This window comes from Catharus ustulatus, chromosome 7, assembly GCF_009819885.2.
Source record: "Catharus ustulatus isolate bCatUst1 chromosome 7, bCatUst1.pri.v2, whole genome shotgun sequence".
NCBI lineage: Eukaryota > Metazoa > Chordata > Aves > Passeriformes > Turdidae > Catharus > Catharus ustulatus.
Genome location: NC_046227.1, coordinates 14,492,313 through 14,519,907, shown reverse-complemented (window position 1 = coordinate 14,519,907; position 27,595 = coordinate 14,492,313). Strand labels below are relative to the sequence as shown.

At 38.8% G+C, this 27,595-nt stretch overlaps 1 protein-coding gene across 1 annotated transcript in view; it reads right to left on the bottom strand.

The window, feature by feature from the left end:
- Positions 1–20,724, bottom strand: part of CERKL (ceramide kinase like) — a 50,920-nt gene extending 30,196 nt beyond the window's left edge. Inside the window, exon 1 of the mRNA XM_033064970.1 lies at positions 20,499–20,724. Coding sequence (XP_032920861.1) covers positions 20,499–20,724 — 226 coding nt within the window. The remainder of the gene's footprint in view (positions 1–20,498) is intronic.
- Positions 20,725–27,595: the final 6,871 nt, after the last annotated feature.

The following is a 27,595-nucleotide window of genomic DNA, read 5'->3' as shown; positions in this document are numbered from 1 at the left end:
ATTTACTCAGCTTTCTGGTGTCCAAAAAAATTAATAACATTTCACACTCTAAGAAACACTTTTTTTTGAATTTGCATTCAAAAAGTAAATTCTCTATTCCATTCACCCAAGTCATGGCATTCATACTTGGAAATCATAGATCAGAAAGTGTGCTATGACCCAAGCTGACTATATACTCACTATATTTTTTGTTTGATACAACCACTGCCTTTTGTGTTTAGATCAGAAACATATCAGAAAACAGTTAAGCAAAAACAGACAAATAAACTAAAACTGTGTTACCCATCTTTGCTTTCATTTTTGATTTATTAATTCAGTTTAGAAGACAAGAAAAACAGTTTCAAAAAAGTTCTTGTGACAGTTTGAGATCCTCATCCCAGGGGACATTTGTGTTAGGCTAAGGGAAGGTTTTGTTATCTTGGGGCTGTTAGTTACATGGATACTGTGGCTGCAGATGCTAACACTTCATTTCCAAGTGCCTTTTGGAGATGTATCAACTGAGGCACTTGAGTACAGGCTTCTCCCTTTTCTGCTCTCTTGAGCTGCATTCTGATCCCTCAAAAACAAAGTCAAATACACACACTGAAGGAAAAATGTCACCATTCCTGTAGGTACCAGACTCTTTGGACACAGAAAGAAAATTTTCCCTGCTTTCTTCATAATTACAGCAGATCTGATAGAGCACACCAACAAAGGTCTCTTTGCAGTTCAAGGCAAGAAATGCTGGAAACCAGGAAACTTCTCCAAATCTAGGAACAATCCTCTCAATTGGTTTCTCAATAGCAAAGACTGTAGCAGATGCTGTTTGATGAATAGCTCATACATGTTGTACTGGAGTGTTGGGAAAATCTATTTTAATTGTCATCCAGGCAAAGATGGACAGCACCCCCTACTTCATTACACCACGTGAAGCTGAGGGTTTCAGAAAGTCAAATACATTTTCCAGGCAGGAAAAAGATTACTTTGCCAATTCTTGTAACAGTTTGATACTGGCATTTCTCAACATCATTTCTGGAAGGAGACTTTGCAGTGATCATCCCTCCATCCAGGAATCCTGGATGACTTCTCCTTAGCCAAGCTAACACAGCTAAAGCTCAAGTCAATAAGACTTCTCACAATTCCCAAGCAATTCATTTTTCCTGTTCTGTACCAAATAACCTGCGAGAAATAGAAGCATGACCTTGTTATACTTCCCACATATTCTTCCCAACTTGTTACACTTTATTATCCTAATATCTCCAGAAATCAGCTACTAAAGTGTACAACTGGACTAAAATCATTCCACTCTCAGCAGGAATACTGTGACAAGTAAATATTGGTGTGCACTGAGATAGTACACAGGAATTTGTCTGTAGCATGTATTTTCAGAAGTACACTGCAAATAAACAGGAGTAAACTCATCTAAATATTTTTTTAAAAAAACTAACACAAATCCTGAAGTACTGTAACAACTGCTGCCAAAGTATTTTCATTCAATGTATCCTTTTAAAATTAGGGAACTGGGAGAGGAAAAAATACTGTATGATTCCATTTGAACTATGATTTTACAAACTTAAAGTGGACATTGTACAAACTTGGTCCTAACACTACCAAACCCAAGATCTTCATTTTGGTCCAACTTTGTATTGCTCTTTTAAAACATTTAAGGGTAAATAGTTTTTACAGGCCTGAAATGAAAAACTGACTGATGATGTCCCAAATTACCTAAAACTACATAGTTCAATACCTACATTTAAGACTTGTTTTTATTTTTATAACTGAATCTTTGAGGGGTCTGCTTAGGTTTATTCACAAAGTCTCTTTCAGTACACTGAAAATGCCAGCACACAACCTCAATGTTTTAGCAAAAGGAGTGAACAGAGACAAGTGAAATATAACCAGAACCATTCTGCAGCAATAACTGAGCTACAACATTCATTTCCCATTTCCCCAGATCAATACAAATACTCTAAGTGGGCTTGCTTTTAAAATAAATCATACTTTGAAATAAATCATATTTTGCATTTAACTCTTAGTTTTGCTGAGGATATCACAAACTTTATTATGCCAATGTTATGGATGTGCCCCACATATAAGTTACAAACATTAGTCTATTTATCCTGTACAAGTCAAGGAAAATGAAGGCCTGATAAAATACTTTTTATTCCCCACTAGCTTTCATAAAATGACATTTAGTCTTAAGCCAGGTAAGGTCTGCATTTTCTTTTCATGACTATTTCAGCCAGTTACTTACTTGCTTGTGCATCTTCCTCTTACTCTGTATTTATCAAATTCATATGTTGCTCAGATGCATAGCAAAACTTTTGATATTTAAAATAAAACATTTTTACCAGGCAGCACTAGACTTTCAAAACTACAATCTGACTTCGTTTGTTTCACAGGAATACATTTCCAGATGCATCCTGGAAAAGGATATAAACTCTAGGAATGCTGAGTTGTAAAAAACCATCATCCTCAAGTTTTAATTTCTAGAGGAAACAGCTAGCTAGTAGGATTGAACTAGATAGTAGGATTAGGACAGCCCAAAGTTGTAAAGAAATCTGCATAAAAATCCTAGGCATATTCTATAATTTTCATTCTCTTTAATTATTGAAAATAAGACCATCTCAAATGCAGTAAAATTTTATAAAACAACTCAGAAAAAGAAAATTTAAGTCATGAGCTGTATTTATAAAATATTTCTAGAATGAGATAACAACCAAGCTTGCTTTTGCAATAAAGTACATATTGGATTAAACACTTTTTTAAACTTTGAAAGCCGTACTGACTCGTTAGTATCATATTGGTTATTGCTAGCAGTTTCAGAACATTAACTGTCCTCTCACATTACTTAGAAAGATATTGGGTACCATCTGTTCTTGCAAGAGATTTAAGTATACATCTATTAGATATCATGCTATTTATTTAATTCAGTACCCACTTCCCATTGTTGTATCTTCTGAAAAAAAAAAAGTCAATTTAATTACAAGGAATAAAGATAATCTCTTCTACCAGGCTGCCCTGTCATCATGAAAGCAGAGAGGGAACCTGTATAAAGTAGGTTACAGGCGTTAGGGAAGAGCAAAACTAACAGCACTTAACATTTAACAAAGATCTAACAAAACCAGAATATATGGCACTTAAAAAAAAGTTACTATAAGCCAAGGGCTTGTCTAAATCAATCTCAGCACATCTGTCTGATGTAGAGCATAAACAGGATTAGAGTTGGATTTATCTGCTTGACGCTAATTGTACTCACAGTTTCTGCACATGTCCACTTTTTTTTTTTCCCAAATACAGGATGAAAAAAAAGAAAAATCTGCCTGGATAGATGGATTTCTAGGAAGTTTTATGCCCCTGTTTATCATCTCACTAATTTCAAGCAATGAGACTATGCTACATTTTTCCTATTTATGGTAGTCGAATCTCTTATTTAACAAAAAATTATGTCTAAATCAACCATACTGAGCTAAACCAAGAGATGAAGAAGAAATACACTCAAATCGAGTTTAATTTTAAATGGTAAGCCAAATTTTAATTAATTAAGCGTGTTACACTAGGTTTTAAACAAAAAGACTACCTCATGTTTACAGTGAAATTGATGAAAACATACACAAGAGAAAAAAGCAGCACTACTGAAAAATAGAACAGTTTAAAAGAAAATGTGATATTTAAATATAAACAACACTTCAACAAGGAACCAGTTTTTGGACTGTTGTCGTACCACAGAGACCCAACATCTAGAAGTGGTACTTAAGGACTTGATTTCCATAACAAATATCTGGAGTACATGGAAAATATCAGAAAACACACACGAAATGTGACTGTAATTCAGGTACAAGAATTGGACACAACGCAAAGAGTGTTATACTCCCGTGGTCACAAATGCTTCCTATGACCCTTGGCAAGATACTTAGCCTTCCTGACTATAAGGAATAAATAAATTTTTCACACATTTTAGGCTCTCTGCCTCACTACATTCTCAAAGTTTACACTCTTAATAGTTGATTTATACAGCTGAATGCAGTGTAACTTAACAGAAACAACTGGAAATTTTTTTTAAATCATCAAGACCAAACCAAAGAAAATACAATGATCAGTACATATTAAAGAAGTGTTTTATTATAAAACACTTATTTATTATAAAATTGATCACAGATCATCCTACACTGTATGAACACGACTTGTAAAAGAACCATTTGGGATATACAATAAAACATAACTATATTAATATAAAGATAAAAATTGAGTTAAAAAGTAAATTAGTTTTGACAGTATATCTGTAAATCTATATTTAGGAATATTTAATATAATGTCTAATGCATATAAACCAGCATCTATTGGCCCATCAGTCAGTAAACCCATTTTTCCCTCACTGTAAATCAGCAAAGCACAGTAAGCAGCATGCAGCTGATTCATAAAACCTCTACAGTTTTCAGCTACTTATTGATTAAGAAGGGCTGGCAGTGAGAAAAGCAGATATGATCATTCTTGCCAGAAAAGCTAAGAAAAAGTGTAAAGCTTTACTGGCTATTTAGCACTTATTTAAATACTCTAAACATGAGACAGAAAAGCTATTTCAAAACACATTAATTTGGAATAATTTCTTATTTCAAAAAGATGGGTCATGTAACACTTCGGTCAAAATTTGATGCTATGCCTCTTACTCTTTTCTGCAAGCAGAGAAAGCAAAATTTCAGTTTCTGCTTGCCAAAAGTATCAAACAGTAAACTGAGGAGATGGTGGTACAGCCAGGGCCAGGTTGGGGAGGGGCTGGTTTTTGTTTGAAGATTAGTTTTACATTACTCTAGTCCTTTTAAAAAGGTGTTCAGGAGAAGTTTAACACAAGCAAGGCCCTAATCTAGAAACACATTTCTCAGACTGTGTGCAATGAGTGACCTGCTTGGGAGCAGCAAGGAGCTCAGAAAGTACTGCAAGGGACTGAAGAGAAGCATCTCAGTTTCTGCAGAGCTGGAGAGAAAAAGCAGGGTGCAACTACTCACTTCACCTTTTAATGGCAGCTATTCACTTGCAGCAGCAGCTGTATTCCTTCAGGGCAGAAAACTGAGCTTAAAAACATCTGACAGGAATACAACCCATTTTCATTCTCCTTCTCTAGAGAACCTTAGGGAGAAGTGATGTATTTTGCCAAGCAAATGCTGTCAATCCCTCTCTCAATACAGACACCTACCCTCAACTCACCTGCCACGACTGTGCAGTCCAGTCCTTTTCCTGAAGTCTGGCTCTGGGCACAACCCAGCTGAGTCAAACCAACTCCCTAAAGTAACAGAGACTGCCCACTTTTACCCTGGCTTAGTCTTCTGACAAGTTGCTTAGTATGATCAGCTCACAAATGAGTCCTTTAAAAAGTCAAAGTCCTTTAAAACTAGAGATGCTACAAAGGGCTAAGAAAATTCCCAGCAGGGAAGAAGGAAGGACTGGGGCCATCTCTTCTCATCAGCAGGAAGCCAATATGGCTTGAGCCAATCTGCTGTGCATTTTCACTTCCAACTGCTAACTCCCCAAAGATCACACAGATCAACAAGAGTCAGCAAGAACTGGAAAAGATGCACAATGGCTTCTCTTAATTCTTTAGAGCTCTACTGACATCTTATAGATTAAATATATATATATATATATATATATAAGTCTCAGAATAAAACTCCACTTTACAAAACAATAATGACAAATTCATGTTTCACTGAACAAGGAGGTATTCACTATTCTAGCTTAAAGAAGTCATCTTATTTTAAACTACCATCACAAATAGCTACCTCTAAAAAGAATATTTTTATGAAGAATAATGGACATATTTAAAAAAATTAAATTCAAGAACATTTCAATTTTTCAACACAATACTAGCCACAAACTCAGTAATTTTCCAATGCAAATCTCAGTCATGGGATAAAGGTTTACAGAATAATTTCACTTGCTTCTGAACAATTTTACTGTATTCACAGCATGGGTAAATCCATCTGAAACTGTAACCTCCTACTTTTCATCTTCCCCTCTTGTCTCTCACCACTTTTCAAACAGTTCTTTCCCCCACGACACCATAACCAGCTGATGCCAGCCCCTGTTCTCCACCATATCTGTTAAAAATTAATCCTCAAGGTTCTGAACATCCCACCAAACCAAGAGGGCTGCTGCACACACAGCCCCTGTGCACAGCATCAGATCACAGCAACTGAAGGAAGGGCAGCTTTAGGGAACGTTTGGCATCATCCTTGAAGTCTTGAGTTGGACCAGACTCAAGCACTTAAAACAGCTTTAAAAGATGGCAATGGGCAAATTTCTGAAAAGAATAACCATCACCAAAGTACTTAGTTCTGGCTGAATCAAAAGAAAAGAGGATCCCACAGTGTGAGAGCATAGTTTAGTACAGCTCAGGGGCTGGTTTTGCTGGAGTTGATGCCTTGTGCAGAAAGGCCAGGAGTGGGGACTTCCCCTCTGACCACATCTCAGTGACACACACACAGCATCCTGGGTCTGCTTGATGCCCAGCAGGCATGGAAAAGGCCTTTCCTCTTGGAATGAGGCTCATCAGACATCTATCCATCAAGCTTTCATTAGTGTCTTCATTCAGCTCTCAGACAGAGCAGTGAAGTACCGTGCTTATTAAGGCTAATGGCAGAATTTCATTAGAAAAACATACTGAAACTGGCAGTTTGAAAGAAGTCAAATAGCTTATTGAATAAATACCTCTGCAAAAAAGTGTGATTGAAGATTTAGCAGAAGGCTAACACTGTTCCAGAGAAAAAAAACTTCATGTCAAGGAAGAGTTTCCCCTTCATTCTACAAGAAAGAATGTGAGGGAAGATGATGAATTTAAAAATAACAAAGATCTATAGGGAATAAGGCTAGAACAACAAGGTAAGCTGAAAAGAAGCAAGGTAGACAATGACTGATTCCCATCCTGAAGCATTTGAGAGGATTCATGAAGCAAAGATTTTGCTTTTAATAATTACATTTTCTTATTAACACCACAAGAAAGAGGTCACTGGAAATATACTATAGAAAGTTCTACATTTTATATTAAGAATATGGCCCACATATTGCCTAATTTCATGATATGATTTGAAAAGTAGCTGCAAACCTTTCATTTAGTGGCTGAAACTTTGAGGCCTTTCATTTAATAAATAAGAGGACTTATGTGAGAAACTTCAGAGTAACAAAAGTATGACTGATTTCCATCATTTCCCAAACCTCCGCAAAAACACTTGTATCAGATTAAATTACTGGTCTTACACAGACCAACCATACGCCCATTATAAAATGGAATTTATCTTGAGAGAGATTTCTGAAACAAACAGAAGACTGGTATAGATGATGAATAGAATGGGCTAGCAGAGCTGAAATACACTAAAGAATCCCCAAAGAGGAAACATGAGCCTAATTTTACATTTCCTCGAAAACCTCTCACGCATACACACTGTTTTGTAGCTAATAATTTATGTTACAATCACAGCAATTACTTCTGTCATTTCAGAAAATAAGAGGAAGTGGGGAAACAAATGGCCTCTTATGGCCACATGACATTACCGAATTTGATTAAATACAAGTTAATAATTACTTTTACTTGGAGTCTTACTTGCACCAGACCTGCCTCAGCCTCAAATACAGATTTAGAAACCATCCATACTGCTAAATATCAGTGTTTCATTATGCCTCAAATATCTGAATTTTAGTCTCTTCTGGAAAAGGTTATCAAGAAACATTTTCTTCAGGAAAAAAGAACAAACAGTCCATTCCAAACACAAATCAACTTCCTTCTGTAAACTGTTGATAATTCATGTACCCTTGCAAGTCATGCTTTTAGTTATCAAAGCATAGCTATCAGCTGCTGGATGAGCTCACCCATGAACTTCTACATGTTTGCCTTTATCCTCATTGATCTCTGCTCTATTTTTTTCCCAGAGATTTATGAAGGAAACTCTGCCATCCTTTGTATTATTGTATCTGCATCTCCTACACTAGCCCAAGGGCAAAAGATGGCAATAGCACCACCAGAATCCTCTGACAAGCATAAAACCCTTCCCTCACCCCAATGCTCAGTTGCCACTTAGGAACAGGAAGAATGAATGCCTGCAGGGGTGAATGAATCCTATTTTGTTCATGTACACCACACTTGTAACGAACTTAAAACCTAAAAGAAAAGCACCAAAAACCTCCCAGAATTTTGTTAGATGATGTTTATAATACTGATTTTATTTCCCCTTTTCTTCTTATGGACACTGTTCACATTTCTCTAACTTTGTAAAATATTTTGTTATTTGTAAAATATAATTTATACTACATGATAGATGTACAATACAAAAATTACTTAGAAAGCCACACCAAAATTAAGGTGTTCTTAGACAATTATGCAGTACACAAATTAGCACTTCATATAAAGAGAAAGTGGCAAAATGCACCACCAGAAGCTTTCCGCTATCACAATTATTTTTTATTATATAGAATTGACTTCAGTTGCAATGATGCATAATTCTATGACTGAGGAAATCACATTCTCAGACTGTCATCAATTTTAAAATTTATTTTGTAGCTTAACACTATGACAAAGCTCTCACAAAAGATTTGATACCAATACGATGTGACACAACTGAACCAAACCTTAATTTCACTCACAGTGAGAAATCACAGGATTAAGTAACACTGTGCAGTCTTTTAGAAAAGTTTATTGCTTCCAGATGGATGCAAGTTTCCTTTCAGCACTGATTGTATCTTCTGTACACAGGGTGCCAACATTACTATAAATATGGTCAAAAGCAGTTATAAAGATAAATTATTAAAATATTGACATAAACAAGCTCGTACAATAGCTCCTCTCTGCACAAAGCACGGACAGCTACATTAGAGCGCTGTCTGTCTCACAAATGTTCAATACAACTACACGCACGCCTTTTCAGAAATCACAGCCCATACGAACAAGCACAAATTTCCAAGGTATCCATAAAATGATTTCTAATTCCAACTGCGTGCTCTTTGCCCCATGGTGTGTGGTGCCATGTGTTTCCCTGCGTGGGGCACGCCACCAGCACTCCCACCTGTGCCCGTGGATGTGCACCGAGCTCACCACACTCACTTCACTGAGCAGCAGAACCCATGCACACCCGCTGCCACACACCCAACAAAAACTGCAAATAATAAATATCTTGGAGCTTGCTTGAATTCTGCTCTGTGCGCATCAGACACTTATCAAGTCTATCAACAGGTCTGCAAAATGATTAGCAGAAAAAATAATTCTAGGAAATACCTGATTAGTCTAGAAAAAAATCATATATAATGTTATTCTGAAAATTAAAATACACTCAAAATTATCAGGTGAAGCCCTTAATTTGAGTTGTTTTAATATTTCACGTTGTTATACCATTCAGAAATTACATTAATAAATGGTAATGAAAATGGAATTTTCATTAGATTCTCAAAAATGTGGAAATCTCCATTTTTAATTGTGACATAGCCTAAAGCAGGATAAGTTAATGCATTTCAGAGAACACACAGAATTCATGATGCTTTATGAATAAAACTTCAACATTGAGTACCACGAAATTCAAATTAAGTATAGAGATAACATCCCCTTTTATATCAAATTACATTAGCATACCATGTTATGTACAGAAAACTACCTATTTTCTGACTGCTTTAAAACAGAGTCACTCATCAGAAAAACCCTCCAAATAAGCCCATCCCAAAATGCTTCACAACGTCTGCTTTGCATCCTGGCATGCACCAACAACTTCAAACAAACCTCTCCAATGCACTTTAAGCAAGTGCTTTGGCATCTACCACCAACTCCTCTTATCTCCAGTACGGTAACTGCACATCACATTTACATATCCATTCCTAACCCTAGTACTAAAGTACTAAAATCAAACAGAAAGATTACTGATTGATATATAAAAAATAAAGTTTATGACCAGTTTTCACTGTTGAATAAACACATCAGATGACAAAGATGCACTTCAAATTTCCCATAATACACACAAATTTTTACTCCCCAAACTTTCATATGCTAGCATTACACCAATATATACAGGGATTATCACTATGAGGCTGAAGTAAGTATTTCACTTGCAGATCCTACGAATTTTACTCACAGTATCACGATCCTGCGTATGGCTGCAGAGTCAGGGAGCAATTCCCATTCAGGGCACCCAACCAGCAACAGAGAGATGCATCTTCAAACTCTCCAGCACACACTTGCACAGTGTGTTATTGTTACTATTCCACGCAAATTTTCCCCTACCACAGTATTAAACCTATTTTGCTCATTTTAAAGCGAATTTAACAAATATGAGTTTTTACACATATCCAGCCACACATTACAAATCATACAATAATCTTTGACTAAGCCATAAAGTGAATTGGGCAAGAAAATTATCACCACCTGTGTTCAAGAAATAATCATTATTGATATCTTGGCACACATCTTTAAGCTGCTGACATAGGAAATGGAAATGGATGTTTTATACTAAGGTTTATCTTCTGTGAGCATCAGAGATCTTCTCAAATATATTTATGGAAAAATACCAGCAGGGCATATTGAAGCTATGCTTTTTCCTTATTTTGAGGCTGATCAAACTAAATCATTCACAATAGTTTCAGACCTCATCCTATACAAGACTAACCATGTCTTTGGAATTTAACTTCCTTTCTCCACAATAAAAATAAGTATTAAAAAAACCTCCAAGACTATAATAACTATAAGCATTCGTATGAACAATATTTTCAAGTGAATTATGGCTAAGGTTTCCTATATGATCTACTACTGCACTGTAATTCTTAATCAACATTTAATAAAATTAATCTCTTGGTATTTTGTCAGGCAAAGAACATATTTTCTTTAAACTGTTTTGTTCCACCAATAAAAATAAGTACCTTGCAAACGGAAGGTTAGACTAACTGAAGTTCAAATTTTATCAAATCTTGCTTGGCACTGCAGACACAGGTGGAATTGCAGACTAGTGATGGGTGTGCTTTTACTCAAAATATCATTTAAATATAATTTAACTGATTTCTGGTATGTAAGACCAGCAATACCAGGACAGAGCAAACCTCCATCTGTCCCAGTATCTTATATCAAACCATAGCCATAAACAGATGCTAAGAGAAGAGAAGGAATAATGGAAGCATTTATTCTGTTTCCCACTAGTACTTTTCCATTCCCCACCTGTTTTCATCTGGGACACCCTGAACTGACTGGGGTTACTACACATTTAACAAGGCCTTCCATCTCCATCTGAACCCACAAAATCTTTTAGCATTGGCAATCCTTTGGCAGTACGTTTTACAGTTCTCTCAGCTATTCATTTGGTTCTTCTATGTTGTAAATCTGTCACCTACTTGGTCCAGCCCCATCTCAAGCACCTTCCTTTCAGACCAAAAAGCGCCAGCCTAGTCTGCCCCTCTCATCCAGAAGCCATTACATGCCTTTAACCATTGCCACCCCTTGACCCTTCTCCAGTCCCACATCGCCTTTGCTGAGAACACCAGAACTGCACACAGATCCGAGATGTGGTTAAATAACTGCTGGTTTATAGAGCATACAAACATCTGCTTTAGTCTCTATTTATGTTCTAATTATCCTTAACATAATAATCCTAACAACTCTTTAAGTGACAGACAACATTTTCCACATGATAAACCTATAATCATACACATTAGGGAAGGTATAGCTACAGCTCCTGATCTTTATACCAAGCTGATGGCATTACAGTAAGGGATCAATACATTTCACTTTGTGCAATTATTCCCACTCAGACTTACTGTCCCATTGCCTAGTCAAATCTGTAAAACTGCCATGGCTCTGAAGTTGTGCTGTAGGAAAGGTCTTACTTTATTATTCTGCTCCTACATAAAATCTATATTGCTAAATGCTGATGAAAAAAGCAGTATCTGCTTTAAGCAAGACAAACATTTGTATATACATAAATAATTTTAAGTTCAGTACTGAATTTCAGTGGGTATCTTCACCAAATGGTTTCCATAAAACAAATGAGACCTAGGGACAAAATTTCAAAATCACCACCTGCTTGTTTTCATCCTATTTTAAATAATTAACTACTCAAGAAATGTAAATCCTAAAAAACAAAAACAAAAAAAAAACCTCCTTTAAAATTTGTACTACAGTTTAAAAAAGAAACAAACATTGATTTTTTTTCTGCTAAGAATTGTTTTCCAAACCAACTCCAGTTACTAGCCTTGTTAAACTAAGTGTGTTGGAGTCAAGTGACCAAGAAACATTACATTTGACATTAAATATTCAGAGTATTCTTTTTCCTGAAATAAAAACAATACAAAAATTTAAAATAGACATCTGCATGCAATCTTTTCCCAATCATGGTAGCATACTACCCACTTGGGTTTACCAGAGAATGTGCCAGCTGCAGAATTCACTGAATGAAATCACAAATCTGTTCAAATTTTGATATTTATATGAATTACCACCATCTACAGCCATCTAACTCTTAGTGTATTATTCACTGACACTAATAATTTTGATCCCTAGCTAATCACCTCACTCCAAGTTAAATTACATAGATGTGACAGAGCAGGCCTTTGGGAAACCCAAAACCATCCAAGTGTGAAATCTTTCAGTACCTTTCTTGACAGAGCGTTTTGACAAGTCTCCAAAAGGCCATGCATCAAACAGGAGAGCAGGGAGAGGACTTGGACAGCAGCAATCTCATTTTGAACCATATTCAGAACAGTCAACAGATCAGCCAGGCAAAGATGTGCTATTTTCACACAAAAACCCAGCAAGTCATCTTGAATTTTTTGTATTTACTGTTAGCAATTTATTTACAAGAATTTTCACTCCTTAGAATTACATAGCTTTTTTTCAAAAGCCATTTTTACATTATTTTAAAGAGAGAATACTTACTCTATTTCTACTCTGCTGTACTAAAACAATGCAGAAAAAAAAGAACAAGATAATTTTTAAACTTTTGTCAAATGAAAGGAGGGTGATATAACAATGAGCACTGAATTACCCAAACTCAGATCAGTATGTGCAAAACAGCATTATATTTAGTCATAAGGATTTATTGCTGTTACCCTTAACTTGATCATTCACGTGTCAAATTTTGTTTTTCCAAGACTGCCTGCACTGTGTAAAGATCTGTTTCCAGGATACCTATAATTGTGCAGTACATAACATCTGTTGCTTTGCATTTTCAGAGCCTCACAAAGAATACTTTCCTATATTCACTTGAGCTGTATGGACTGGCAGAACAGATATATTGTCACAGTTCAAATAAACTGACAACTACAGCAACTATTCAGTACTGAAAAGCATCCAGCTAACTACCATCTGACGTTGCTCAAACAGGCAAAAGCCAGGAAATTCAGAGTTCAGCACTGAACTCTGTAAATGAACTGACCATTTGTTTAAACTAAAAACACACCGGTGAGAAATAGCCCCATGCTAGACTAGAAAACTGCAAGTTAAATCAAGCCATTGAAAAAATTGTTGTCAGTGATTTAATATATTCCTATTATGACTAAGTGAGAAACTGGGGAAGGAGGAAGCTCCACCAGCTCTTAAACGTAAGTGACCTGTGTTTCATCAAATCCCTTACAGATTTCAGACAGCAAGTCTCACATAAAAATTCAGGCTTACAATCTCAATTTCTTTTATAACATCTGGTTTCACTGTTCAAATCTGCTCTTCAGCTAAAAGGAGAAGGGTTCCTAAACTGCAAGACAAGAGTTCCAAAACGGCTTCCCTAGTGAAATAGTTTGAGACATACCATCCACACCTTTGGTGAGCAGACACCAGTATTTTTGAAACACCCTGAACAATTGGAAGGAAGACATTCTAGTCACTTACTTCAAGTCAGCAGTTTAAAAAGTTTAAAAAAAAAAATCACAACCCAAAAATTAGACAGTTAATGTCTATGAGACAGAAATCAATTTAGAAAAGGATCCCGGTAAAACACAATTCTATAGCAGTCACAGCACTAAATGACAAAAAGGTCAAATTTTGAAAGGAAACAGCAGATACCACCACAAAACTAGCAGATGTTCCTAAAGGATCATCTGTACAAAAACATAAGCATATGTGAGAGAAATCCAACACTATCACAAAATCAGTTGGTGTCTAACATAATAGCAGTTCCTTATGGCAATATGGTAATACATGTATCAGATACTCAACACATTATGGTTTTTTGTCTGCACATACTGTTACAACATAAGTCATAAAAACCAGGACCACTGATTTCCTCGAAAGGAAAACATTAGTTCCACAACCAACTAATGTTAAGGCACACAGACTACTCAGTTCTTCAGGTTATGTTCTCAGATTTTCAGCCACTTAAGCTTTTTCATAAATTGTCTTAGGATAAAAATACCTTTGAAATACTGCATGTGTTGAATAAAAACTTCCTTCTAAAGGCAGTGCACAAGATAGACCTAAATGAAAAAACGAACAAAAAGGGTTCTTTTTTATCCAGTATCTATTTGTTTGGGTTTTACATAATTGCAACAGTACCTATTATTTATCTGCTGGTTCTGTAATATACATAGTTGACAAGACATTTACAAGAAGAGGAGAACTGTTTTTCTAAGTTTAGTTTTATTGATTCCAATAAGAGCAGGTGACAGACTTCCCTCCTTTTATTTTTATTTCACAACTGCAAAAAAATTCATGCATTTTCCAATTAACTACGCTTAAAAGTCAAGATAAGCAGGTAACATTTGATGCAATAGAAAAAGACAAAGGTGCATAATAGAGGGGTACAGATTCAAGGATGATATGGTAAAATGACAAAGAAAGAATAGAATAGCATCTAGGATCTGAAAGAAGGGCTAGAAGAAAATCAGTGTTTCTGAAGGGCAAAAAACCAGGATAATTAAGAAATGGAGATAAGGGGTTTGACTGCACATTCCTTAATGATTTAAAAAGAACAATAATTTACACTGAGAAAGGTACTCAGTGTTACAGCACTGTTGTGGATATGAAAATATCACCAGCATAGGCATAATAGATTGGTTAGCATATCAAGTTCTTTTTGAATGTACACCCTTGGATTCTCTCCCTCATGCTATATAAGCAGGACCAGCACCTGACTCTTGCACACCTTTGCCCAAAAGGCACAGTCAAGTTGTCAGCTACTCTGTGAACAAGAAAATTATGGAACCTTGATAATTTTGTAAAGAATAAATTCCCATTCTACTCCACATCACCTTATTGTGTCTCCTCTAACTGCAGTGACTCCCTCACGCTGTATCACACCCCTCCTCCCACCACAGCATCACCCTGCATGTCCCCTGTCTGCCCAGCAACAGCTCCAGTGTCCCCTCTGTCCCCTCACATCCCTCCCACACCCACAGGGCACTGCACCACAACCCCTCCACTGCCATCATACTTCAGCTCACCCCACCACAGAGCTCCTGACTGGCCCCTGATTCCCACCTATCTTTCTTCCATCCACCTGCTCAGTGGAAAACCAGCACCAGCTTGTTCCTGGTGTGCCAGCTGCCCAGTGATGCACAACATGCCAAGCACCCAGCCAGGCACCATCCTTGCTCCCCAGGAGGAAGGGGAGAGGAATACAGCAAAACACAGCTTTATCTGTGATAACAGAACATGGCAAAGACCTCTTTGTTACACAGTGCTACAGGAGAAACAAAAAAAAAAAACCCCAACCACAAAAGCAAGATCCATCACCTTTATCCACATCTCAAACTTGCCCAGTTTGCCTACAAGAGCTTTAAGATAACACAAACCACAAATTCATCAACAAAGTTTTGCATCAAAAAGGCCACAAAGAAGGGTTGCTTTCTATGAAAGCTAAATAACCCTGTTATTTCAGATTCCCATTGTATCGGAATCCAGCCCACTAATACAGGCAGGACTTAATGTGTATGCAAACGTGAACACACAAATATAAATTTTGAGAACTAGCATAAAAGCTTTTTATCCTGGAACAAAGATTTAAATATCTGATCTCTCTCTTTGGAGGTAGAAAATTAAAGTTCATATAAAAGGCCCTATTAGATACCAGAGGCTATTAGCCCCTTTCAATGTCAGCAAACAGGTGCATAAATGGGTGAAATACAAGAAAGAACAAAGAATGAAACAACATAAGCTGTGTCACAAACACATGAACTGATCTTCTGAAAAACGAAAAAAAAAACAACTCATGGGCAGTCAAGATATTATGTTCAAAAGTCCCCTGAAAAAAAGAACAAATTTTAAGACTCCTTTAATTAGTGTATCCTACTTCTGCAAATATTTTTCAATTTCCACAATGAATTGTAGATGAGTAAATTATTTTTGCAACATTTTTCTGAAAGGCATTAATTTTACAGACTTCCTGGAAAAAGATTTGAGCGTCTTATAAGTTCAGACACCACGGGATTGTTTAAAACTGCGTGCTTTCTTCCTTCAATTTACATCTCATTAATGTGGTACATGAACACCTCACTTTCAGTTACACTTCATATTTTTTATGTCTCTTCCTTAAAAATAGTTTTTCTGTTTGGACAACAGATAAGCCACTTAGAGAAAATATGTTCTCTACATGTCAGAAGTAGAATCAAAAGCTTTGAATTTGGTCCTCTTGGAACTTCAGTAATTCCCGTTTTGTAACAGCCAGTTTCTATTTCCATTATTCCTGACTGACCGATAGACTGACAGATGTCTTACTTTAGAGATCCCAAACAGACTATTGGTATCTATTTCAGCCACATCTGTTCCTAAATAGCCTTGGCAACAGGCCACTATGCACTCGGAATTAATTTTAAGTCCTTTATTGCTCACTCTTTCACTGTTGAAATACACCAGTGATTCTTTTTCCTTAATGCTGCATTTACATAGAATATCTATAAATCTATATTTTAGATGAATATCAGCAAGAACTATAGCATACTATAGATAAGAACAGTATACTTAAACAATATATTGATTAGTTTTAATTCATTATAAAACTATATATTTTTTCATTTTTATTTTATTCATTATGAAATATATATTCAATAGTACATTAACCTCTGGATTGCTTCAAGATCTTATTTTCTTGTTCAGTAATTAATTTATAAATTATGTTTAATTACCTACAGTTAAAAAGCAAGTTTTATGCAAATTATTGCTATTATTATCCAAATGGTCAGCCCAGCCTGCAAGCTATCAGTCAGAGAATAACTTCATTTACCATCCAGTCTAATACACACAAAAGAAATTACACATATAAAGCTTTTCATAATGATGAAAATCCTCCAGACTTCACATACTGGTAAAGCACTGGACAAGTGCCAGTCTTGTTACACTTCCTACCTGACAGAATTCTGCTGAAAAACTGCAGTTATTGTTAATTGGGAAACTCTGTGGTAAACTCTAAAAACATGCTGGAGGCTTTAAAAATTATCAGAATTAGTCTTTATTTAACAACAAAAAAAAGTCATATGCATAAAAAGGATACAAAAGATCTTCTGGGAACCCACAAAAATCACATATAACATTCAAATCTGTACTTAAGCTTTCTCTGCTATAGTTTTGAAGCAGCACTCAAAATGAGAACCTCCACAGTTCAGGGCTAGATTATTAATAGAGAAGTCTTGCCTTTTTCTTAATTTCTGTGATTATATTTATGGCATAGGAATGCCACAGAAAAAGAAGCTAGAGAAAAAAACTATCAACTACTGATTGTGAGCTCTGCTTCTCACTGGAGCACCCAGTGCAGTGTTTAAAGCAAGTAACCAGCTATGGGTCAGAGGGGTTCTGGCTCCAGAGAGAAGGCTCAGCTGAGCTGCACGCCCAGGCTGGAGCTGCAGCCTTTCCCAGGGCCAGCTGAGCCGTGCCTCACACTTGTCCACATCCCCACCTGACACATTCACTGCCCAGCTCCATACCAAAACACCAGCCCAAGACTCACTTCTGCCATAAGCTTTGTCATAATGAATAACACACAACCATAATGGATCATGCTTATTTGAGAGGAAGGAACTTTGCTGTAGAGTGAACAATGAAGGAAGACATCAAAAATCCTCAGCAAGCCAAAACCCTCTTGCAGATGGAAGCTGCAGAAATCAGGACAGAGTCCTCCTGATAATGGAGCTGCCTAGAGCCCCACAGGAAAAGCACAATGGAGCACAACTACACACACATCACTGACACCACTGGGCACAGGCACAGCAGGTGTCCCCTGCTTTGGAACTTTGAGCTCTGCTAGAATCTGGAGGAGCCAAGGCTGCCCAAACTACCACGTGTAAGAACAAACAATTGGAACCACACAGCTGCGAATGACGAACCACTACTTCAGCAAGACAGGAATTCATCTGGAGAACCACGGGGGATGGGAGGTTAGGAAAAAGGGAAGAAAGCAACTACCTTATAGGTCTCTGATTTTGACAGACTGTAGTAATTGCCACAGAATAAAGACCTTTCCCTAAAATAGGAAGATTTGCTACATACAAGTCCAAGCAAGAGACATTCAGTAGCACTTGCAAAGCGTGAGGACCTGGCTTGACCTCTCAGAGCCCAAGGCAAACTACATTGGTTGGAGAGAGCATGCAACAGCCAAATCCCAGTGGAGAGATGTGTCCAGAGAGCCCTTAGCCATCTCTGAACGCTCCACTGCTGCACTTAGCTACGAGTGAGACCCCACCACAGATGGCTCCTCCCAGCACCAGCACACAACACCCCAGGGCAAATGCTACTGGGAGCCAAGAATGAGAGAAAGAAAAAGCATTCAAGCTCCAGAATCTGCGTTTGACTGCTGCAACTGCAGCCTCTTAAAAACGAAACAGTTCAGCAGCTCAACACCACATCGTATAAAACCAAATTGTCAGAGAAAAAAGTTTTAGCATATATTTAATACACACACAGTAAAAGCTCAAATCCTGATAAAATTGGCAGCAGCTTGTCAGTGCTGCTTTCCATAGGACTCCTGAAGTCCTGCCATCTGCTATAGGTCTGACTTTAGGCACTGCATACTTCATTACCTTTCAGGAGCCATGTAAAATTTCTGATGTCTGTATGAAAGTAGCAGCTGAGAGGGATTCATTTTTCTTAGGAAAACAAACAAACCAAACCAGCCAAACAAAGCCAAAACCACACAAATCCCAAACCACAGAATAGACTCCCCATCTCTGAAAGCATGGAGCAATACATACCAAAATTTATTCTTCCTGTCTGCACCTTAATATCCCACACTGATGACAATTACAAGACAATTACAAGACAATTACAGACGCTAGTTCCTGATATATGGCAATTCAACCTACATTAAAGGAGGCAGAACAAAAAGTGACACTCTTATTAGAGCTCTACACACAGAACTAAATAATTAACAAATCACATTACAGACCACACACACAGAGACCTGTAGCTAGTCCCAAACGGGAGGGAAGAGAACCTTCAGCACTAAGTAACAGCATTACTTAAGGTACCAGACTGGCTCCCCAAGAGGAAGGGAAGGACTGTGCACCCCCACCGGGTGCAGGGGCGATCAGAACTCAGCCGTCCTGCTGAAATGCAGGTATTTAAGCGTGAGTATTAAACATTTAAGCATTAACATGGTTACACGATGCAGAGGAGAGGAGTCAACAGCAGGGCATGGCTGTGTGCTTGTTCAGTTTCAGTAGCTCCAGTATCCCGACATGGTTACATTAAATGAACCATATTGACTTTATCTGTGAGCATCTAACTACTTCTGTGCTTCTCTAAATGCTGACTCTATGGCTATGAGATCTTACCCATAGGAACTTTTTAAGTTTGTCCAACACACTGCTAAAATAAACGTGGTATTTTAAGCCTGGACAAGCTAACCATGCCACCCCGGAAGGCAAACACGCTGCCTGGAAACTGCATTCCTGAATGCAACTTTGATTTCTTCCATGTAAGCACTGGGAGGTCACTGCAATAAACAAGCACCTTTAGGAGTGTGTACGCAGTTTTAAAACTACATATATGTTTACACACTTTCTAGGAGGAAAATATCTATTTGGATACGTCCAAGCAGCATTCCTTTGCTTCTTAAACTTTTGTGTATAATTTGTTTCACTTGATCAAGCCCTTTAACCACGCTTCCTCAGAGTGTTATCGTGTGAACACCACCGAGCAAGGACGACCTGCAAGAGAAGCCTCAGCACCAAACTCGGGCACGTCCCGCAGAACCACGCTCTGCTCTCCGCGCTCCAGCCTGTGTACCTGCCAGAGAGTATGAGCCGGGAAAAGTTGATGCCGCGGGAACAAAACCAAATCCTCTTACTGCTCTGCCTGGGGCTAAGACGCCACACAAACATCCTCTCTACCTTCTGTCCCTTTCGTATGACCCACCGAGAAGACAAGACTCTTGCCAGAGAGAGCTGGTTCAGGTACAAGACACTCAAAGCGTTATGAACAATTTCTTTTTCTTGTCAGTCAGCAAAGCAAGCTCGAAGGGAGCAGCGGTGCCCGGCAGCGCTGCCTTCAGGCACTTTCCTCAGCCCGGGTTAGGGTGGCTGTGCCCCCGCTGCCCCGGCTCGCCCCGGCCCGGGCGGACACCCCTGCCCGCCCTGCCCCGTCCCACCTGTGGGGCTCTCGGGCAGGATGGGGCTCCAGCGGAGCCGCCGGGCGCTCAGAACCACGTCGCAGCTCCTCTTGCCGATCTCGAAGATGCCCCTGAGGAGCGGCTCGTCCCCCGCCCGGGCCGGCGGGGCCGCGGCCAGCGGGGCCACCCTCCGCCGCCGCTCCTGGGGCGCGGCCCGGGCGCGGCCCTGCGGGCGGGGGAGCGGGACAGCGGCGGTGCCCGGCATGGCCACAGCGCCGGGCTCTGCCGGGCTCCACCGGGCTCCGGCCCCACCGCACCGCCCGCGGCCCGCCGGGCCCAGCAGCGCCCGCCCCGCCCCGCAGGCGGGGCCGCACCGCCCGGGGGCCGGCGGGAGAGCGCCCGGCCCGGCCGGGGCCGCGTCCTGGGCCCGTACCGAGACACGGCGGGGCTCGGCCGGCGGGGCCGCACGTCCCTCCCGCTCCGGGCAGGGCGCAGGGGACAGGCCCGCAGCCCCGCCGGGTGCGCTGCCCACGGGGACAGCGGCCCGAGGGCACTCGGGCACCTCAGCGCTCTGCCCTCCTCAGGTACTCCTCCAAACAAGGAACGCTCCCACTACAGAAATTAATTTTCCTTGTCAGAGTCCCTCGTCTTCTACTTTTCTGTTATCGTTAACAATATTGTTGCTACTTAACTTTAGAAAACTACGACGTGAAGTTCTAATAGCCCTTCCATACTAAAGAGGCTGAGTCTTTCACAAGTTGTGACTCTGGCATAACCTTAATGTAAAGACCATGTTGGCATTCCTGCTGCAAAAGAGATTATTGCCATAAACCCGGTGGAGGTATCACCCCGTTAACCCTTCATTCGTAAGGGCAGAGCAGTGACTCGGAGTCTGGTACTGACCCGTGCTAGAACAGATCTGCTGGCAAGTGGGCCAGGGCAGAAAGAACACCCAGAATGGTTCCCTCATCCCTCCTACTCAAAGCTTGAATGCAGGGAAGGAAGACCACTTTACTCTTGCTCTGTAAATGATAGACTTTACTGCTGAAGGAATGACAGCTTTACTCACAGGTCCTGATGTCCTGATGTCCAGATTCACTGATGACAATCACATTACAGTGCAGGGCCAGCTCCCATTGATAAGGTGCTTCTGAGCCAGTAAGGGCTAAACTTGTACACTTAGCAAGTTTTACAATGTCATGGTGGTTTACTAGGGCATGAAAAGGATATTCTTAAACAAGAAGTTTAGTAATTTTATCTTTAATGTTTGTAACAGGACAAATGTAAATGTCCTTCTGAGAAATAAAGCAATAAATTGAAAATATTGCCTTTTGCAGATGGATACATGGTACAGTTTAAGCCGCATGTTAGAGTATCCAAGGCTCTTCCTGTGATGTTCAGCACTGTAGAAATGTTGTTACGGATAAGAACATCAAACCAGCCAAAAGCTCATGAAATAATGCATGTTCTCAAGACATGTTGCCTTCCTTCATAATTCCATAAAAACCACTACCAAGCTACTTATTATGTAGCAGAGAAGACAGATTTAAGACAGGTTTTAAAAGTCACCACTGTAAAACATTTTAATTTTATGTCCATCTATTACTTTGCCATATTTTAAGTATATTCCAAATATTTGTTCAATATGCAAGCTGTTTTCAATTTGCATCATGCCATTAACACAGCTTTTACCAACATTAATGCAGTCCTCACCAATTTGCCTTTCTGAATCACAACATGACCACATAAGGTTTATGTTTGCTTCAAGCTTTTAGTAATTGTCTCAATTTTTGTTTTGTCCCTTAGGTCTTCTTTGTTGGGACATAAATATCTCAACTGCAAAGTAATCAGACAGAATAAGGTATAAATAATTGAAATTATGTGTGGAGTGTAGAAGTTTTGTGCAAAATATACATTTAAGCAAAAAAATGGGTGATGAGGCAGGAAAAACTGTGAGCCAAACAAACTTACCTTAACATTTATCATTTTGATACAGCAGTAGATGAGCCAATTCAACTTGTGCCTGTTATTTGGTGTCAGTGATCTTTAATGTGTTTGCACTGATGTCATTCAAAAGGAAAGCTAAATCATTAACTGGAAGATAAAGCATAATGTGAAGCTAGATATAGTCAAATCTGTTTGGAGGTCGTATGCCCTGTATAATCCCCTGCAGTCATTTGTAGCTGTTTCTGGGACAATTTGTTAGCCTATACCACCTAGTGTGTATTATATATTATCACCAGATGATTTCTCCTAAGATAGAGGAAAGGGTAAACTGAAGACTGGCTTAGAACCCTAAAATAAATAGTGTTTTCAGTACCACCAGTGGAAAACTACTCCAGTTCCTAAGAGATTTGTAATATTCTTCAAGTGATGTAATTAAAATTTGTAACACTTTCTTACAGGCATTACTTGAAAAGTCTATTAAATCAGTAACAGTGCAGGTACAAAATGTATTAGATAAAAACAAAATAGTTAGAGAACTGTATATAGTAACAAAAACCATACAAGTCTGTTCATTGTGTTTTGCTACTGTTCGCAATCCTCAACCCCCACAATTCTTTGTAAATCTGAGACAGACACTATTTTCCTGGAGGGGAAAGTTCTAAACAAGTCTATTCTAACGGACCTTTTTTTTTTAGTTATTACAAATTTCAGATTTGCACACTGAATTTGGAAATGCGTGGAATAGTCCAGCAATACAATTTTATCAGACTTCATTTAGACTTGATTAGATAAATCAGAATTTATCTGGACTATGTCTGGAACTGTCACACATAAAACTTCCTTGAGCTTTCTTGTAAGAAATGGTTGTGTGTTGATCATACAATGTAGTTTCTTCTGTGCTGTTCTCAGAGAAAAAGATGATGCAAGACAATCAGTAGGAGTTGCATAGTAGCATTCAGCATGGACACTGAGCCTACATGCAACAGTCTTGATTTCTTCGATATCTTTGATCCTAGCCAATTTTGGAAGTGAAGCATTTCAGTACCTGTGGCAACAGAATGATCAAGGGACTTCTAGAAGTACAGTGTGCTGCACAAGGAAATGGGATGGTGCAGGAGACATTGCAGGTCAGCCAAAGCAGGTAAAGTGTGTTTTACATTCCATTTACATGAAAGGTGACCAGGACCTAGCAGGGGTAGTGGTATGAGATAGTCTTTAAGGTCATTTCCAACCCAATCCATCTCATGATTCAATACCAATAAGTGCAAAAAAATAGAGAAGCCCTGTTCATCCCTTAGTAAAGATTACATAATTTAAATAACATTTTTTATAATAAACCTTCAAACTAGGTTTTGAAACTTTCCATGTGGTTTCCAGAGAGGTTGTGGAGCTGCCTTAGAAATGTCTTCACATTTTTCTTTGGTTGGGTTTTTTTAGACAAATATCTCCAGTAAAGTCAGAAGATAAAAAGAGGATGGGGGGAAAAAGACACACCAGAAAGGGAAGCAAAGCCATGGTCAAGAACAGCAAGGGCCAGCTGCTCCCTAAGGAACAGGGAGCTGAGAAAGATGCCAGGGCTAGCAAGGCAGAGACCTTTCTGGCCAGGACCCACCTGGAAGTACCTGAGTAAGGAAGTCTGGGAGGGTGGTAGAATCCATCAAAAACCCAAATCATCAGCCAAGTTTAAAATGATGAGGCAGGTCTGGATCAGCAGGGTTCAGGTCAAGATTGTGGCTGAGCTGCAGACCAGCATCACACAGCACCTGTAATTAAAGGAGTTGTAGTCCCAGCCTGAACTTGAATAGAGCTCCAGGCTCATGTGTAGGGTCGGTGAGGGGGTTGCAGGTGGGGATGCTCAGGGTTTTTAAGGCTCAGTAATGGCCTCATGGGCCTTGCAGCCAGAAGCACAATTCTGAGGAACAGTAGGAGCAGGCTGCTTCATAAAGGAGGTGGGGCTTAGAGTGATTACAGGTTGGGTAGGATCCCATATACCTGACCAAGGTAAACAGAACTATGTGTAGCTAAGTTCAACAAGAGCCCAGATAGCCAGGCAAACCCCTTGTGTCAAGGTAGGTCCAGCATCAAGCTGAAAAGCAGAGCCATTAGGTCAGGTCAGGTGACAGTAGCCAGTGTCAGTGCTAGCCCAGCAGCCACCAGGAAAGCTTGTGTTACCAAGGCAGGTCCAAAGTCAGACAAAAATACCAAGTTTGTGGGTCAGGACCTGGATATGGCACAGACAGGGCTGCAATAAATGAAGGCAGACACCACAAATAAGAGCCTCTTCTAAATCATAAATCTTGCATGAGGGAAGGGACATCTCCCTTGTGGTTCCTTAGAATTTCTTCTCAGCAGTCTGGACCCAGGGGACGTTTTGCCCCTGGTCAGGGTACTGGTCTTGAGCACAGCCAGATGGCCTAGGAGGGGGAAACATCCTCTGGACCAAGAGAAGAGGTAGTAGGAAACAAAGAGAGGAGCTAAGCTCTCCTTAACTAACAATATTTCTTTCTGGAAATCATCCTTTGCTCTCTAGATGCTGAGAAGCAGTGAGAGCCTCAGAACTTTTCTAGAAGAACCTTGTGAACTGAAGAAAGAGGTAGGACAACATGTGAGAGAAATAGTGAGTGAGGGAAGTACAGCCAGTGTTAACTGAAGGACAGCAAGCTTTCTATGGGAAAATATGTCCTCCCACCTCAAGAAAAATATCTGTAAAAATTCACAGATGTAAGTAGGCCAGTTTTGGATTCATAAAAAATGTGATGTTCAAGTTAAGGAACAGGAATTTAGATAAGAAGAGATGAGAAGACACTCTGGGGAAAATACCCGATCCCCATTCCAGAGCTTTTGACTGAACATTTCTAGTATCTGACTTGTTTTCTGTTGCTAATGGAGATTTCCTTCTGAAGAAACCTGAATTTTTAAGTTGGCAGCACACTCTTGGCTTGTATGTTTTTCTGGCTACAATGTGTGTTTATACAGTGAGGGTTTAGTGTATAGCCAGTTATACTTCAGCTGTTCATTCAAAGATATTAGCTCTCCTAAATATGCTCCCTTCTTATATTTCTTATGTTTCTATGTTTGAAAATAATCTTTTGTAACTCTCAATATGAATTCAGCTCTATTGAGTTGGTTTACCATGAAGAAGTGACATTAAGCAGAACACCATTTTTTTTTTGCATGATAAGCAAAGCCATAAATTATTATGAAGGAAAATGGCATCAATGGTCTGTAGAAGAGAGCATTGCTATTACTATACATCTTTAAATTTTCAAATGAAGGAAAGCATTAAAGAACAGAGAAAGAAGAGTAGGAAAGGAAATGGACAAACCTTTGCTAATAGAACAACAAGAACAAGTGAAATTATTATGCAAGTATGCAGAAATGCAGTCTGAAGTTGCAGCCATTCCTGATACTCTCATGAATTGAAATTAATCTTAATCAGAACAATAGAGAAAAATGTGGTAATAGGAAAAATATAAAATGTGAATGTATTGATCAGAGTATATTGTCCTTTCTTTGCATTAAGGTTGGTATGCTATCTTTTTAAGGTAATTTTTTCCCTCTGAATCTTATTTTCTATTGCTCTGTCACAGTGTTGGTAAACATGTAAATATTAGTTGCTTCTATTTTATTTCATGCAAAATGCAGTTAACTCTATGCTGCAAACCCCTACAAGCTAGGGAACGGAAAACTAGGGCTGATATTCTATGTTTTACATACCCTGTAGGCAACCTAAATACTTAAGAGAATGCTTTGAGAGCATTGTCAGTTTTAATTTTGTATTGCATAGCTTCTGACAGTTTGTTAAATACATATATGAATTATTTAAAAAACACTTATGTAGATATCTAAATAACAGTGTATTTGTAGATCTTCAGCTCACTGTTTCAGTATGTATTTATGTACTATGTTTTTCAAGGGTCTTTTGTAATATGGGATTTTCAGCAAAGGAAACAGTGTAAACCATTTATAATTTCTGAAATAATTACCATACAACCCATCTTGGTCAATAAAAACAAAGACCAGTTTCTGCATATTTTGCCTGATACAGCACCAGGCAGAACTCCAAGTTTCATTTCTGTTCTTCCTCAATCGAAATGAGTGAAAAATGAGTGGGTTTTGTTTGCTTTTTTAATCTTAAGATACATTTTATATATAAAAAAGAGAATGAAATTTAACTCTGTAATTTCTAAAACTATATGACAAGATGGTTCTCTGAACAGAAGTATTATATTTTTTTTAAAAAAAGAGACTCATGTTTTTCATATGTCAAAAGCGATTGATAAGGTCATGGTGGATATAGTTTTAATCAGTTACAATATTGAAATAATTGCAAGATTTCTTTACAGTTACAGAAGATATAAAAGACTTGTTTTTCTTGCTCCCAGTATTTAGTTCAGAATTATTTCTATTAATCCTTATTACCTTTGGAACTGCATGTTGCTTTTCCATGTTAGTTTACTAATATTCTGTAGCAGTATCTTTTGGAGAAAGTGGCTCTCTGTTTTCTTCTGGTGAATTCAAGAATCTTAATTCTCCTTGAACCTGCTTCACCTGGAGACTCTTTCTGAGTGCACTGGGCCAAGGTCTGATGTTGTTCAGGCCCATTGTTCATTTGGGCTAGGAAAAACAGAGACTTCTGTCTCTCAGACATCTTGTGGATATAACTTGGAATTCCACCATTTCAGATTCCTCTGCCCTGGCTGGGGCGTCAGCTGTGTCTGTCACAACCAACAATGGGTCCACAACCTCCACAGATCCTCTTCTGTTGTTCCAGAACACCAAGAAGGGAAAGGCTGCAAGTCATGACTGTTTCTTACATACTGTACCTGCAGATTTAACCTCAAGCGTGCACTGGTGGCAGAGCAATTTCTGCTGTCAAAAGTACGCCATAAAGAAGGGAAAGGCCATTGGTCACAACCAGCCCTAAAAATAGAGTTTTAGGCCTATGCTGGCTGACCCAGTATGTGTGTGGGTACAAACCAACCCCAGAGTTTTCTCTGCGTGTGGAGGTTTGATAATCCCCCTATAGCCTTAGTTAATTAGCAATATGTTCATGGGAGAGGAACAGTGTGAGTAATTCTTTCCATTAAAACAGACCTTGATAGACCTTCCTGTGGGAGTCATGAGCAGAAATTTCAACATTTGGCTTGATGTTAATAGTATGAAAGAAATATCATGGAGACATCAGA